Raw genomic sequence first — 14,459 nt, forward strand, 5'->3', positions numbered from 1 at the left:
CGGCATGGATTCGAAGGGCTGATATGGCCTGCTTCCACGCTGTAAACAGTTATATGGTTATATATGGTAGGATACTTCATTTTTCTCACATCAACTTCACCTCCTCCATGTAACTGATGGGTGTTCTCATAGAAGGTAAATGGTTGGCCTTTCACTGTGAGATGTTCTGGGACCAGGTCAGGTCTGGGGAGGGGTGTAGCCAGTTCTAATATTAGGGGGAGTGAGCACATAAAAAAGGTGCCGCATTTACTGTACTCTTTGAGTACACGCAGACGTTTTGCAAGAGTGCACAAAGAAAATTAATGTGTGCACAAAAGGTTAGTTACATAAAATAATGTAGTTCAAAGTATATAACAAAATCTTAACTAAATACGTTTCTTTGTGCCAAAGTGTTTTGGCTTGTAAACAACAAAATTCTCGGGTAGCCTATAATTATATGTTCTGTCCTCTCTTCCAACATTATATTATTTTTAATTGCACTTGCATCTTTTATCACTAACTTATTATAATTCTGAAAGCCAAGAAAAAATAAATATCTCCCCAGATGCCAGCAGCCAGACCACCCCCCCAAGCACATTTCCCAAAAGTTGCACCCCCTCGAACTGCCCAGCCTCTCGCGGTGTGTTGGTGGGCCACCAGTGCAAACACACCACAGGACCCCTGCGACGCCCATACTTCCCTCACTCCATTCCTTTCCTAGTCCTCATTGGACCACTGCTTTGGGGAAAAATCCCATTAACTGTAAGGTAAAACATCATGAGATGGGAATGTGTAGGGAGTTACCCTGTACAGGGCAGTAACAAGAAGGGGAGGTGTCCTTGTACTCCTGTTAGGTAAAACATCATGAGATGGGACCGGAGAAGGAGTCACCCAGTACTAAGGAGTAACAGAATGCATCCTTGTACTTACAAGATAAGAGAGACATTGATGGATTGAGAGGCAGGAAGCTAGCAGGGAAAGGATAGCAACAGTTTTAGTCATTGGACAAGTAATGATATGATGATGTTCTAAGCATGTATCCAAGGGTATAAAAAATCACCATTTTGCTGATAACGGCAGAATGCATTCTCCGACTAACTTGTTAGTCGCAAGTGTTACAATCCGGTAATAAAGAACAAAGAACCCTGATTTCGACTCAGCCTGGTGTTTGTCTCACTCATTCATGAACAAAGCAGACCTAACATAACTCACCAGCCAATCACTGCACATTGTTCCCAAACACTACTCTCTCCCAAGGTTTGTAGGGCAGGACTCTGTGGCATATATAGATGATTCATGTTCTGCTCAGCCAAGGAGGAGAAAACAAGCCCTGAAACATTGCAAGCAGCCTGTTATATAATTACTCTCCAAATAGTGTTTTTATTAATGTGAGAGATTCTCCCTCAGATCTGTTGGTTTGCTGAGAATGCTAAGTTTAATGACTGAAAAACACTCAGTGCAGTCAGCAAGCATGGAACCGAGCAGGTGAATAAGTGTTCTCTCCCTTCTCTCCAAACATGTAACATCTGCCACACGCTATGTCGCAGACAGGGCAATGTATTCAGAGATTCCTGCCTTTGGGTAGATTCAGAATAAGCAGTTTGTAAATCAGGCACAAAATGCCACTGCACAATGTCCTCAGAGGAAGCAGATGTGAGTGGATTGCCAGATAATGAACTTGAGGAAAGTGAATGTCAAAGAAAGTTTAATGTGAGTGCAATGTTAAACAAGAGATTTGATAGGGGGAGGGGGCGGATGTTGGCTTTGTGGACGCAGAGTTAAGGTCAAGGAGACAGAGGGAATAGGGAAGAGAGACAGACAGAGCTACAGGAAAGGAGACATGGAGGGTGTGGGGTAGAAATGAGAGAGCCAACTAACAGAAACGGGAGAAATCGATGATAATGTCATCTGGTTGGAGGGTACCCAGGCAGAATATAAGGTGTTGTTCCTCCAATCTCAGTCTGGCAGTGCACGGGACCATGGGTGGACATGTCAACAAGGGAATAGGGTGGGGAATTGAAATGGGTGGACATGTCAACAAGGGAATAGGGTGGGGAATTGAAATGGGTGGACATGTCAACAAGGGAATAGGGTGGGGAATTGAAATGGGTGGCCACTGAAAGATCCACGTTAATACAGCGGGTAGAGCGAAGATGCTCAACAAAGTGATGTCCCAGTCTGCGTCCAATCTCTCCAGTGTAGTAGGGAGTCGTGGATGCAGTAGATGACCCCTGCCGATTCACAAGTGAAGAGTTGATTCATTGGAAGAATTGTTTGGGGCTCCAAATGGTGGAGAAGGAGGAGGTGTGGGCATAAGTGGTGCAACTCCTGCAGTCACAGGTGTAGGTGCCAAGTGGGCTAAAGCATGGGGGATACCACACACCACTCCAATTTGGAAATGTATCACTGCACCTTCACTGTGGCTGAGTCAATACCATGATCCCTCCTTCACAGTACTGTGGGTGTACTCTCATCTCAAGGACCGCCATCTTCTCAATTTGATTGCCCAGTCTGCAGAGCCCACACCCCTGGAACAAATTTTGCAGCCATATATTCCTAAAGCAGGTTATGATGCAACAGAAGAAAATCCATGCTAATTACACTTCAAATTAAACAATCTGGTCCTTCTTTGTCAAGGAACGGAGATTATGTCCTCCCTAATTCCCAACAATGATAAGGATTCCATACATTTTATCAGAATCATTCAGGAGGATGCCTCAGTTGCCACAGAGCCAGTTATGATGCTGTACATTACAGAAGCAGGCCCTTCAGCCCAACTTGTCCATGCTGACCTTTTTGCCCATCTGCTCTAATCCTGTTTGTCTATGTTATGACTATTTTTTTTTCAATTTAAAATATCTACAAGTTTGAGATATCAACCACTCTTTTAAACTTCCTACCTCTTACCTTAAATCTATGCCCTCTTGTTTTTGATGCCACTACCACCGAAAAGTAATTCTTACTCTCTATCCTATCTATGCCTCTCATACAGCTCCATTAGGTCAGCCTCTTTCACCAGGGAAGCAATCCCAGCCAACCTAATCTCACCCCATAACTAAACTCCTTAATTCCAGGCAACATCCTCTGCACTCTCTCCAGCGCAACCACATCCTTCCAATCACATGGCGACAACACCCCAGGTGCAGCCTAACCTGCATTCAGTAAAGTACCATAATTATATTCTATGCCTCAACAAGAAAGCAAGTGTGTCTCACTCCTTCTTCACCACCCACGCTACATGTCTTATCACTTTTAGGGGGCTATGTGTTTGAACCAAAGTTCTTCTGTTTACTAATATTCCTCAGTACTGACTATGGCAATGCTCTGTTTGACCTCGCAAATGCATCACCTTGTCCTCATTCAGGTTAAATTCCATCTGCCAGCATTCTGCCCACTCCTAGTTTTGTTATTCAGAGCAGCCATTCTCAATGGGCCATACAGTCTCCCTGGGGCCCACAGCACATTTAATGGGGGCCATGGCTGCACTCGATTGGAGAGAAGTATGGATAAAACCAACTAAACATGACTGCTTCACAGGGAAGGGGGAGGGCCCATAAACATTGAGCAGAGTCCTAAGGGTGCCATAGCCAAAACAAAGGTTGAGAATGGCTGATCTAGAGCAATGGAGACCATGAAGCCCATTGTAGCAACAACTTTAACTGTTCATTGCTGGATATTTATGAACCAGTTCTAAACAATGCAGAATACTCTTTTTTTGCTGAACTCAGGAGGCAGGGGCATCATGATTAGCGTAGCAATTAGTGCAACACTGTTGCGAATTCAGCGCTGTCTGTTTGGAGTTCGTACTTTCTCCCCGTGTCTGCGTGGGCTTCCTCCGGGTGCTCCCACCCTTCAAAACTTATGATGGGGGGAAATGTAGGTTAATTGAGGTATTTAGGTAGCATGGGCTTGTGGACTGGAAGGACCTGTACTGTGTTGTATGTCTGAACTAAATTAAATGAAATATTCTCAGCACAGGCATGTTTATTTTTCTGCTAAGGTATGAAGGTGAAATTCTTGTGTATGAAGTTACTTCACATTTCCTGGGATGTGCAATGTTGAAGGAATTTACAGTAAAATTGTGGCAGTTTTTACGGTCCTTCATATTCTCTTTTTATCACTGAAGCCACATCAAAACCTGTCCAACAATACAAATGGGGAAATCTGAAGATATTACACAGTACATTTCAGATTATCTGAAACACTCAGGACCAGATGTGTATCAGTAAACTGCATTTCTGGATTTGTGAGAAATGGCCTTAAGCAGTCCAGATTAAGCAGCAGAATACTTGTATTGGCACCTCCCCACCGCTGTCGCTGAACCTGCGCAGGAGCCTGAGGTCCTCACTCCGATCCCTGACATCTCCCCATCGCCGTCGCCAAACCTGCCCCAGAGCCTGAGGTCCTTGTTCGGGTCCCAGCCCAGTAGCATCAGCATAAAACAACAGAGAACAAGGAAAGGTTTCTCAAGCATGAAATAAGGTTTAATTCTTACCTTGAGAACCCTTGAAGACATGAGTGCTCCTTTGCATTCAAAATGTCACTAACAGTATGTCAGAATTCCACTTGGGCATGGCGGGTAAAATAAATTTCAACTTGTGACATCATGTCGTTGCCGAAAATGTTCTCGGATAACTGAGAATTTCGGTCAAGTGTTTTCCAGATAATCAGAAATGTACTGTACTTAAATGCACACAGAATTAGAAACAAGGTGGATGATCTTGCAGTACTGCCACAGATTGGAGGGTACGAGGTTGTGGCCATTACTGAGTCATGGCTAAAGGATGGATATCAGTGGGAGTTGAATGTGTATCAGAAAGATAGGCAGGTAGGCAGAGGAGGTGGCGTGGCTTTGCTGGTGAGCCACAATATTAAATCATTGGAAAGAAAGGACATAGGATCAGAAGAGGTAGAGTCTTTATGGGTTAAGTTAAGGAATGGTAAAGGTAAAAGGATACTAATGGCCCCCAAGCAGAAGTCGAGATGTGGACTACAAAATGCAACTGGAAATGGATAAGACATGGCAGAAGGACAGCATTACAATAATCATGGGGGATTTTAATAACATGAAAATAGATTTGGAAAGTCAGATCGATGCGGGATCACGAGAGAGAGAGAGAGAGAGAGAGAGAGAGAGAGAGAGTTCATGGAATGTCTACAGGATGGCTTGTTGGAGCAGCTTGTTGATGAGCCCACCAGGGGATCAGCTGTTTTGGATTGGATGGTGTGTAATAAACCAGAGGTAATTAGAGAGCTTCAGGTGAAGGAATCCTTCAATCACAATATGATTGAGTTCATTTTATAATTTGAAAAGGAGAGGCCAATGTGTCAGTATTTCAGTGGAGTCAAGGGAATTACAGTCACATGAAAGAGGAACTGGCCAAAGTCCATTGGAAAAGTACACTAATGGGGAAGGGGAACGGATCAGCAATGGCTGGAGTTTCTGCGAGAAATTAGAAAATTTCAGGACAGGCACATACTAAAAAGAAAGGAAGTTGTGAATGGAAAAAATAAGACAATTGTGGCTGACGAGGGAAGTTAAACCCAAAGTAAAGCAAAAGAGAGTGCAGACATGGAAGCAAAAATAAGTGGGAAGATAGAGAACGGGGAAACTTAAAAACTTAGAGGAGACAACTAAGAAGGTGATTAAGAAGGAAAAGATCAAGAGGATACTAAAAGCTTTTTTTTAAATATAAAGAGTAGAAGAGAAACAAAAGTCAACAGGGGACCAATACAAAATAACGCTGGAGAAATTGTCACGGGAGACAAGGAGATGGCAAAGAAACTGAATTAATATTTTGGATTAGTCTTTACTGTGGAAGACATTTCTAGCATACAGGACTCACGTGGCTTTCTGGGAAGAGAAGTGAGTGCAGTCAAGATCATGAGAGAGAAGGTATTTGGGAAGCTAAACGGACAAAGGGTAGATAAGTCTCCCAGACTAAATGGAATGCACCCTTGGGTTCTGAAGGAGGCAGCTGTAGAGCAGTGGTTTTCAAACTTTTTCTTTCCACTCACATAGCACCTTAAGTAATCCCCATGCCGTAGGTGCTCTGTGATTAGTAAGGGATTACTTAAGGTGCTATGTGAGTGGGGAGAAATAAAGATTGAGATCCACTGCTCCAGAACCAATTATTACTGAAATATTTTGCTTGAGAAAAATTGTCAATGGTCCATTTCCTTTGGAATTATGAAACTGTGCACATAATGAATCAATTAGGGGCAATTAAAATAGTGGTTTTCAAACTTTTTTTCCCATTTACATACCACTTTAAGTCTTCTTTTTTCTTTGGCTTGGCTTTGCAGACGAAGATTTATGGAGGGGGTAAATGTCCACGTCAGCTGCAGGCTCGTTTGTGGCTGACAAGTCCGATGTGGGACAGGCAGACATGGTTGCAGCGGTTGCAGGGGAAAATTGGTGGGTTGGGGTTGGGTGTTGGGTTTTTCCTTCTTTGTCTTTTGTCAGTGAGGTGGGCTCTGCGGTCTTCTTCAAAGGAGGTTGCTGCCCGCCAAACGGTGAGGCGCCAAGATGCACGGTTTGAGGTGATATCAGCCCACTGGCGGTGGTCAATGTGGCAGGCACCAAGAGATTTACTAATCACAGAGCATTTATTGCATAGGGATAACTTAAAGTGATATGTTATGGAAAGAAAAAGTTTGAAAACCACTGATGTAGAGATTGTGGAGGCATTGGAAATGATCTTCCAGGAATGAATGGATTCTGGCATGGTTCTGGTGGACTGGAGAATCGCAAATGTCATTCTGCTATTTAAGAAGGGACCAAGGTAGCAGAAAGGAAATTATAAACCTATAAGCCTGATGTCAGTGGTTGGGAAGCTGTTGGAGTTGATTGTTGAGAATGAGGTTACGGAATACCTGGAGATGCATGAAAAGATAGGCCCAAGTCAGCATGGTTTCCTTAAGGAAAATCATACCTGACAAACCTATTGCAATTTTTTGAAGAGATCATAAGTAGGACAGTCAAGGGATTTGCAGTGAATGTTCTGTAACCTTCTGAAGTTGCTTGACTACCTGAGGGTACTAGGGAAAATTTCTGGCAACTTGCCTGATGCAGTCAGGGTGAGGAGGTATCAAATCAGCTGCCAGCACAGAGACCAGGTGTGAGGCACCAATGAAAAGCAGGTGGGACCCAATAGCTCACCATCAGTGTGGGATGTGACTGGTGGACATAGAAATCAAGGAAGATCAACATGAAGGTGACAGTTGTGACCATTGGCCAATCCTGTTTCCCCAGAATCCCTGTCCATCTGCCCCAAAAAGCCCTCTCCACCCGAGAATCTCTGCCTGCCCAGAATCAGGTTGGGAAGAAAAGGGTCAAGGTGTGCAGCGCAGATTTACAAGGTTAGTTCCAGGGATGGCAGGGTTGTCATATGCAGCAAGGCTAGAAAAACTGGACTTGTATCCATTGGAGTTTAGAAGGATGAGGGGGGACATGATTGAGGTATACAAAATCATCAGGGGGATAGACAAGGTGAAGTCTGATTACTTGTTCCCAATGATGAGGGAGATGAGGACTAGAGGGCATAGTTTAAGAATACAGGGTAGGCCCTTTAGGACGGAGATGAGAAAGCATTTTTTTTACCCAGAGAAGTGTGAATCTGTGGAATGCTCTGCCACAGAGGGTGGTAGAGGCGGATTCGCTGACTATGTTCAAAAGAGAGTTAGATAAGACTCTTGTGGGTAACGGAGTTAAGGGTTATGGGGATAAGGCTGGAAAGGGGTACTGATGGTAATGATCAGCCATGATCTAAAATGGCGGTGCTGGCCCGACGGGCCAAATGGCCTACTCCAGCTCCTATTGTCTATTGTCAAACAAAAGCCAGCAATCTCCCATCATCCAAGGATGAAGCCAGCACGAGCATCTGATGAAGGCAGAGGAAGTGCCAGGACAGAGGGGAAAGAAAGGAGGACAATGGGTAATGGCTGGGTAAGCCCGATCAGGGAATGTACAGCACCCAGCTTCGGGAGACTAGGAGCTGGATAGAGCTCTCCACTACAGGAGACATGGAGGAGTGCAGAGGCTGACACACCCCAGCTCCAGGAGACCGGGACAATGCAGAAGCTGTTGTCTCCCAGCTCCGGGAGACTGGGAACAGTACAGTAGCTGTAACACCACCCCCACTAGCTCTGGGAGATCAGGAGCAGTGCAGAGGCTGATGTGCAACCACCCCCCCCCCTCACCCCCCACCCACCTCCAGGAGAACGGGAGCAGTGCAGAAGCTGTTGCTCCCCCAGATCCAGGAAAAGGAGAATACATGTCAACCAGGTGACAGAGAAGCAGGAGCACAGATGGACCTTCCCCCAGTGACATCACCAGCATTGCCCAAGGAGACACAGAGGAAGATCACCTATTCTTCCTGAACTCAAAATCATTGCTGCATTTCACCAAAATGGTGTGCACGAGGGCTTACGCTGATTGACACTGGATTGTAGGGACTGCGAACTGGAGACTCCATGATAAAAAATGTAGATTAAAATAGCAACCCTCAACAGGTGTGTGTCAAATGCACTCACAATGTGTAAATGCCTTGCAATACCTGGCCAAGGTCAAGGCAGATGTGATGTTCATTCAGGAGTGTGGGCTGCCGTACCTCAGGAATGATGGGAGGTGGTTGCGATGGTGGCCCCATGGGTTGTCGGTTATGGTGGGGGGGGAGGAGGAGGATCATCGATTGTCACGGATCTGGTCTGGGTATCTTGCTGTGGTGAGGAAACTTTGTAATCACCAGGGTTAAGGAGGTGGTTGTGGGGGGGCGGAGGGTGGAGGGCATCTCCTTGTGGTGGACCTGAAGAACCATGGAATCCCGCTCCCGTTGATCAAAGTGTATGCCTCACCCGTGCAAAGTGAGAGGCTGTTCATCTTCCAGTAACCATTGCTGGCAACACCTAGGCCGGTTGTTCTGGCTGGTGACTTCAACTGCATTGTTGATGCGGCTGGACAGCCTGGTGGTGCCGACAGCATACTGGACAGTTCCTCCCGACCCCTGATCGAGACGGTGAAGGATGCAAAGCTGTGCGACACCTTCAGCAACCCCACAGGTGGAGTGCAGCTGCAGCCCACATGGTCGAGTTTGGACGGCTCAACCTGTCTCAGATAGTCTTCATCTACGTGTCAAAGGCCGTCATGGTCAGAACCACCGATGTTATGTCAGTGTACTTCTCTGACCACTTCCTCCTTCACACCTCCTGTCATCGACAGGAGGACCAGAGGATGGTCAGGGGGACATGGAAGCTGAACATAAAGTTGCTGACCCCAGAGAACATAGAGGAACTAAAGAAAGAGTGCACTGGTTGAAGAACCGAGAAACCCTTCTTTGACTCCCCAGTAACCTGATGGGAAGCGACCAAGGACAACATCAAGAGGTTTTTTATCCTCAAAGATGTGAAGAGAGCAAGACAGAGGCAGAAGGAACTGAGCCAACTCCAGAGTGACTTGCAGCAACACCTCCTTCTGCAGTCGACAATGGTGGATACGAGGGAGGAATTCCAAGAGGTGAAGAGCTGACAAGCTTCGGTATTCACCTCGTAGTCAACCAAGATCCCGAAATGGATGAAACTACTCTACATGGACATCCATAGTGCAGTCCAAATCAATGAGTGGGAAACAAATAACTTCCCTATCAAGTCTCCAGTCAGGCAGGGATGCCAACTCTCCCCAATTCTATTGAGATTAAAGAAAGGGATGGGGGTAGGAGGGGAATTGATCATTTGGAATTTGGAATCTCCAATCAGTCCCTACCTGTCCAAATGTCGGGAGATCTCCTCCTTCAGAATCCCTTCCAGCAATGTTCCAACCATTGACATCAAATTCACTGGCCTTTTAAATAATGGCAAAATATTAGCCGCCCTCCAGTCTTTTGAGATCAATGATGATAAAACTACTCAGCCTATGTAATTCCTTCTTAGCTTCCCTCAAGGTGGAAGGATACACTTCATTAGGTCCTGGGGATTTGTTCACTTTACTATGCTCTGAGAATGCCGAGACCTCCTCCCTGGCTGTTGTAATATGGTACAGCATCTCGCTACTCATTTTCTCAACTCTCCATGGCTTCCATGATCTTCTCCACAGGAAAGACTGAGGAAATATATTCATTCAAAATCCCACCCATCTCCTGTGGCTCCACAGGAATAAATGGCCCTGTTGATCTTTAATGGGACCAATGCTCTCCCGAACCACCCTTTTACTCTGACTATTGTGACAGAGTATATAGATATGTTTTTGGGAAATAAATTGGGAAAGGTTTGTTAGAGTAGGTTACATACAAACACTTTAAAACAGATCTTATTTGAAATACTGGAGTTCTGCCCCATGCTAGACATGTCGGCTCCACATCTTTTGCAAGAGCTTTGGAGAATCCCCAAGAGACTTCACAAATGGATTGTTGTTTACAAAAGGCAACAGATGAAAGATCTTGTTGAAGCTGCAGATTATCTGGAGTTGTTCTAAGAGGGTCATGTGGTTTTGCAAGCAGAGAGAGTCAAACAGGCTTTTTCTCAGTGTGTGTGTGTGAGAGAGAGATCACTTCTACAGTGCTAAAGCTAGTAACAGCAGCTTGGACTGGAACAGGACAAACAGGCAAGCTTGTGGAAAACCCCATTTGGAAGACGGCCTGGTCAAAGCCCTTGTGGTTTATGCAAGAGGAGAGGACTGGCTGTCTAATGTTTCACTTGGAATAAGAGAAACAAAAAGACACTCTGTGGTGACCTGAAAGAAAGAGGTAATTATCTGGAGAACCCTAAAGGAGCAAGTTTCGTCAGCAAGACACTGAAGTGGCTGATGGAAGTACATCATTTGTGGATGTCCTGGAACAACAAATCTCTCTCTGAAAACTGACAAGAACCTTCCTGAGCAGTAACCATGTACCTTTCAAGCACCAAAGCCTGGTGAACTTTATAAACATTAAATTCTGTGCACAGTATAAGAATTGCCTGCAACCAGTGAACTTGGAGGAATGAAAAGTGAGTTTGGACTATGAACCAAAGAACTTTTATGCACATTACATATACGTGGCCTCAGAATTAGAAGGGGGTTAAGTAAGTCAATCATAAGTTAAAGTTTGATTTTATTTTCATGTTTAAAGATAATTAAAAGCAATTTTTGTTTATGTAACCATTTGTCTTGGTGAATATCTATTGCTGCTGAGTTTATGGGTCCTCTGGGCTCATAACACTATACCTGTAGAATCTCATGATTCTCTGCAATCCAGCCCACCAGCTCCATCTTATATTCTCTTTTTGCCCTTCTGACTTCCCCACATTTCCTATACTCATCAATGAGTCTGTTTGATGAGTAGAAGCAGCTCCAAGGCAAATCGAACGTAACCTCCTTTTTTCTGACCACATCCTCAATATTACTTATCAACCAGGATTCTATCAAATTACCATCCTTGCCCTTCTCCCTGACAGAAACATGTCGTGCCTGAACTCTTGCTGTCTCACCTTTATAACATCCCACTTTCCAGCTGTCACCTTACTTACCAACATCCATTCCCAATCAACTTCTGCAAGTTCCTGCCCAATTTGTTCCAAAATCAGCTGAACCCCGATTAAGGACTTTAACTAGTAGATCTGTCCCATCTTCCTGCAGAATTACTGCCTATCCTGTCAAGTATACTTTCAGTACAGTATTAGGCTCCAACTTTTCATCTGCCTCATCTCTGCTCTGGAGTCTAGTTTAAACCTTCCCAAGTGTCACTAACAAGTCTCCCTGCCAAAATATTGGTCCTCCTCCACCTCAGGTGTAACTTGTTCGAGTCACCTCTACCCCAGAAGAGATTCTTATGATCCAAGCATCTGAATCTCTCTGCCCGCTGTCCGCTCCTCAGTGATACATTCTTTGTATTCCTTATCGGAGTAGCACTGTCTCTCTACTCTTCCTACACTTCCCAGTGGTCACCTCACTAGCCAGAGGTCAACACCACATTGAAACTTTTATCAATAATCTTTTCAGTTTCCGTAATGATCCAGAGTTCGAACAACTCCAGGTCCAATTCCCTCTTTGATAGCAAGAAGCTGCAGGAGGCGTATATTGCAGGGACATGGGATTTCTCCCTGATGTAGGGGGCGCATCTCTCTGCCCTGACTGACATCGCAACTGTACTACCTAAACATGTTGTTCTCATTCCACAATTTCACTCCATCTTCATGAAGAATTCTTCCCTAAGGGACCACACTCAGGAGTATGAAGTTTTCCTTTCTCACGGCTCAGTATATCGCAGCACGGTAACAGGCCCTTCCGATCCACAAGCCCAAGCTGCCCAATTACACCCAACCAACCTACAATCCCTGTATGTTTTGAAGGGTGGAAGTAAACCGGAAACCAATGCAAAAATGAGGAGAACGTACAAACTCCCTACGGTCAACACTGAATTCAAACCCAGGTAGGTCATTGGTGCTGCAACAGCATTGGACTAACCACTGTGCTAACACCATGCCATGTTCTTTGGTTAATTCCTCAACATCCTGATGCAGGGAGCCACCAAAAACATTCCTTAATTTTGATCATGTGTATGAGGAAGGCTGGAGAAGTGGTTTCTAGTCGTATTTATTATTTTTCTTGGATCTCTGCATCACTGGTAGTAATTAACCTCACAGCCCCTGACTGGGATTGTGACCAGCAATGTTGAACCAATGGAACCTGCACTGAAGTAGCCATCTGGTCTGCTCTTCATTATTTGGATACCCCATGGAGTGACCCTGGTGACTTGCTGCTTTCTGCACTACAGAGGTGGCGTGCATGCCTTAATGTTTTTATGTCGAGATTAACTCAGTGAATTTTGTTCATAGCCAATCATTTTGATATATTTCCATCTGAATGTTATTTGAGCTTGCTCCAAAAGGAATGAATAATGGAGTAAAAGAGCAGATAGTTCGCTGTAAGGTGTGACTGGCATCAGTGAAGTCCATTACACAGGAACAAGGGGCAGAATGTTCTCTCCTGGGCATTATGCAGGTCCTGATTGGAGATTATAAAGGAATTTTTCCTGGGCCCTCCACTTAAGAGAAGCCCTGAGAGAAATCAGAACATTTGTTCATGATGCAGAATCCTTGCTGTTAGATTCTCTGTCCTGTGCTCTTTCCAACATTACAAGGCCTGACTCAAGCCGAGAGTAGCAGGTGATGGCAAGGAATGGGATGCTGAGTTAACACTTATTCCTGCATCTGAGAATGATAATGACCTCACTTCCACCTTCCTGCTGCTTTAGGAGCAACCAAGGACATGGGGAAGATGTTAGGTGGTGATGAAGAGAAGGATCCTGATGCAGAGAAAAAGGAAGAAGAAAGGTTAGAGGCACTGCGCCAGGCCGAGGAAGAACGGGCAGGAAAATACGCCAAGATGGAGGCTGAGAGAGAAGTGATGCGGCAAGGGATCCGTGACAAGGTAATGGCACTCTCATCTGGTCTTGATGAAAATATCCATGAAAACTCATTCCATTAGAGAAAGGACAGGCATTGGCTGTCACACTGTCCAGTATTGTCACCCACCTCCAGGTACTATCTCAGTCGAATAGCCATGGAGCTCACTTTCTGCATGGGAGAATTTGTCCTCGTCTCTATCCTGATCCGTCACCTCCTCCTGACCTGGTGAACACCAGTTAGGGATTGCAGAAAAAAACCTTTTGACATTCAATTTTATTTTTAAAAAAATGAACTTTATGTTTATAAATTAGGTTAATTTGGATGTAATTGGGTGGCACAGGTTGAAATGGCCGGAATTGGCTTCTACCATGCTGTAAATAAAATTTAAATGAAAAAAAAAATCACACAGGAGCATAAGAAAGAGGAGCAGGAGTCAGCCGTCTGGCCCATTGTCTGCTCCACCATTTGGGAAGAGAAGGGCTGATCTGGCCATGGACACAGCTCCACTTAGCTGCCCATAACCTTTCATTCCCCTGTTCTTCAAAAATCTTTCCTGTCTCACATACTGTAAATGAGGCTGTTTTCTCGGGCAGAGAATTCCATAGTTCATTATTCAGTGGGAAAAGCAGTTTCTCCTCATCTCTCTACTAAATCAACTTCCTGAATCTTGAGGCTATGTCCCACCTACCAATGAAAACAACTCCCTTAGTAGATCTTTTATTTTCCTTTCATAATTGTATATGTCTCTAGAAAATCCCTCTCCCCCATCTAATCTGGGGGAGAGGGATTCTGCAGGGACCAGGAATGTTTCTGCAGAGAGCAGGGTTGATTCTACAGGGACCAGGAGTGATTCTGCAGGGACCAGGATAGGGAACACTGTGTTTTGGATGATCGGCTTGTAGAGCTCGTCGAAAGAACCAAAGACTTGTTGATCCAAACCAAGGCTTTTATTAGCAAAAGACCGGAGCTCTTCACAGGTGGCCGACCAGTCCGGAATGATCCGACCTGGCTAGGGACACAACCCTTTAAGGCCCAAACAATAGGTGTGGCTTAGCTCTCAGCCAATCGCTGTAAGCACAGTCTAGATACAGTAACTATAT

The 14,459-nt window shown here is 44.9% G+C and overlaps 1 protein-coding gene across 5 annotated transcripts in view; it reads left to right on the top strand.

Annotated features, from left to right (window-relative positions):
* The window catches only part of LOC138757939 (complexin-1), a 91,112-nt gene that overhangs the window by 69,689 nt on the left and 6,964 nt on the right, over positions 1-14,459 (top strand). For all 5 annotated transcript variants that reach the window (XM_069926119.1, XM_069926123.1, XM_069926122.1 and 2 more), the window contains one exon: positions 13,206-13,381. In XM_069926119.1, the coding sequence (XP_069782220.1) occupies positions 13,206-13,381 (176 nt within the window). The remainder of the gene's footprint in view (positions 1-13,205; positions 13,382-14,459) is intronic.

The sequence above is a fragment of the Narcine bancroftii genome, chromosome 3 (genome assembly GCF_036971445.1).
Source record: "Narcine bancroftii isolate sNarBan1 chromosome 3, sNarBan1.hap1, whole genome shotgun sequence".
NCBI classification, from domain to species: domain Eukaryota; kingdom Metazoa; phylum Chordata; class Chondrichthyes; order Torpediniformes; family Narcinidae; genus Narcine; species Narcine bancroftii.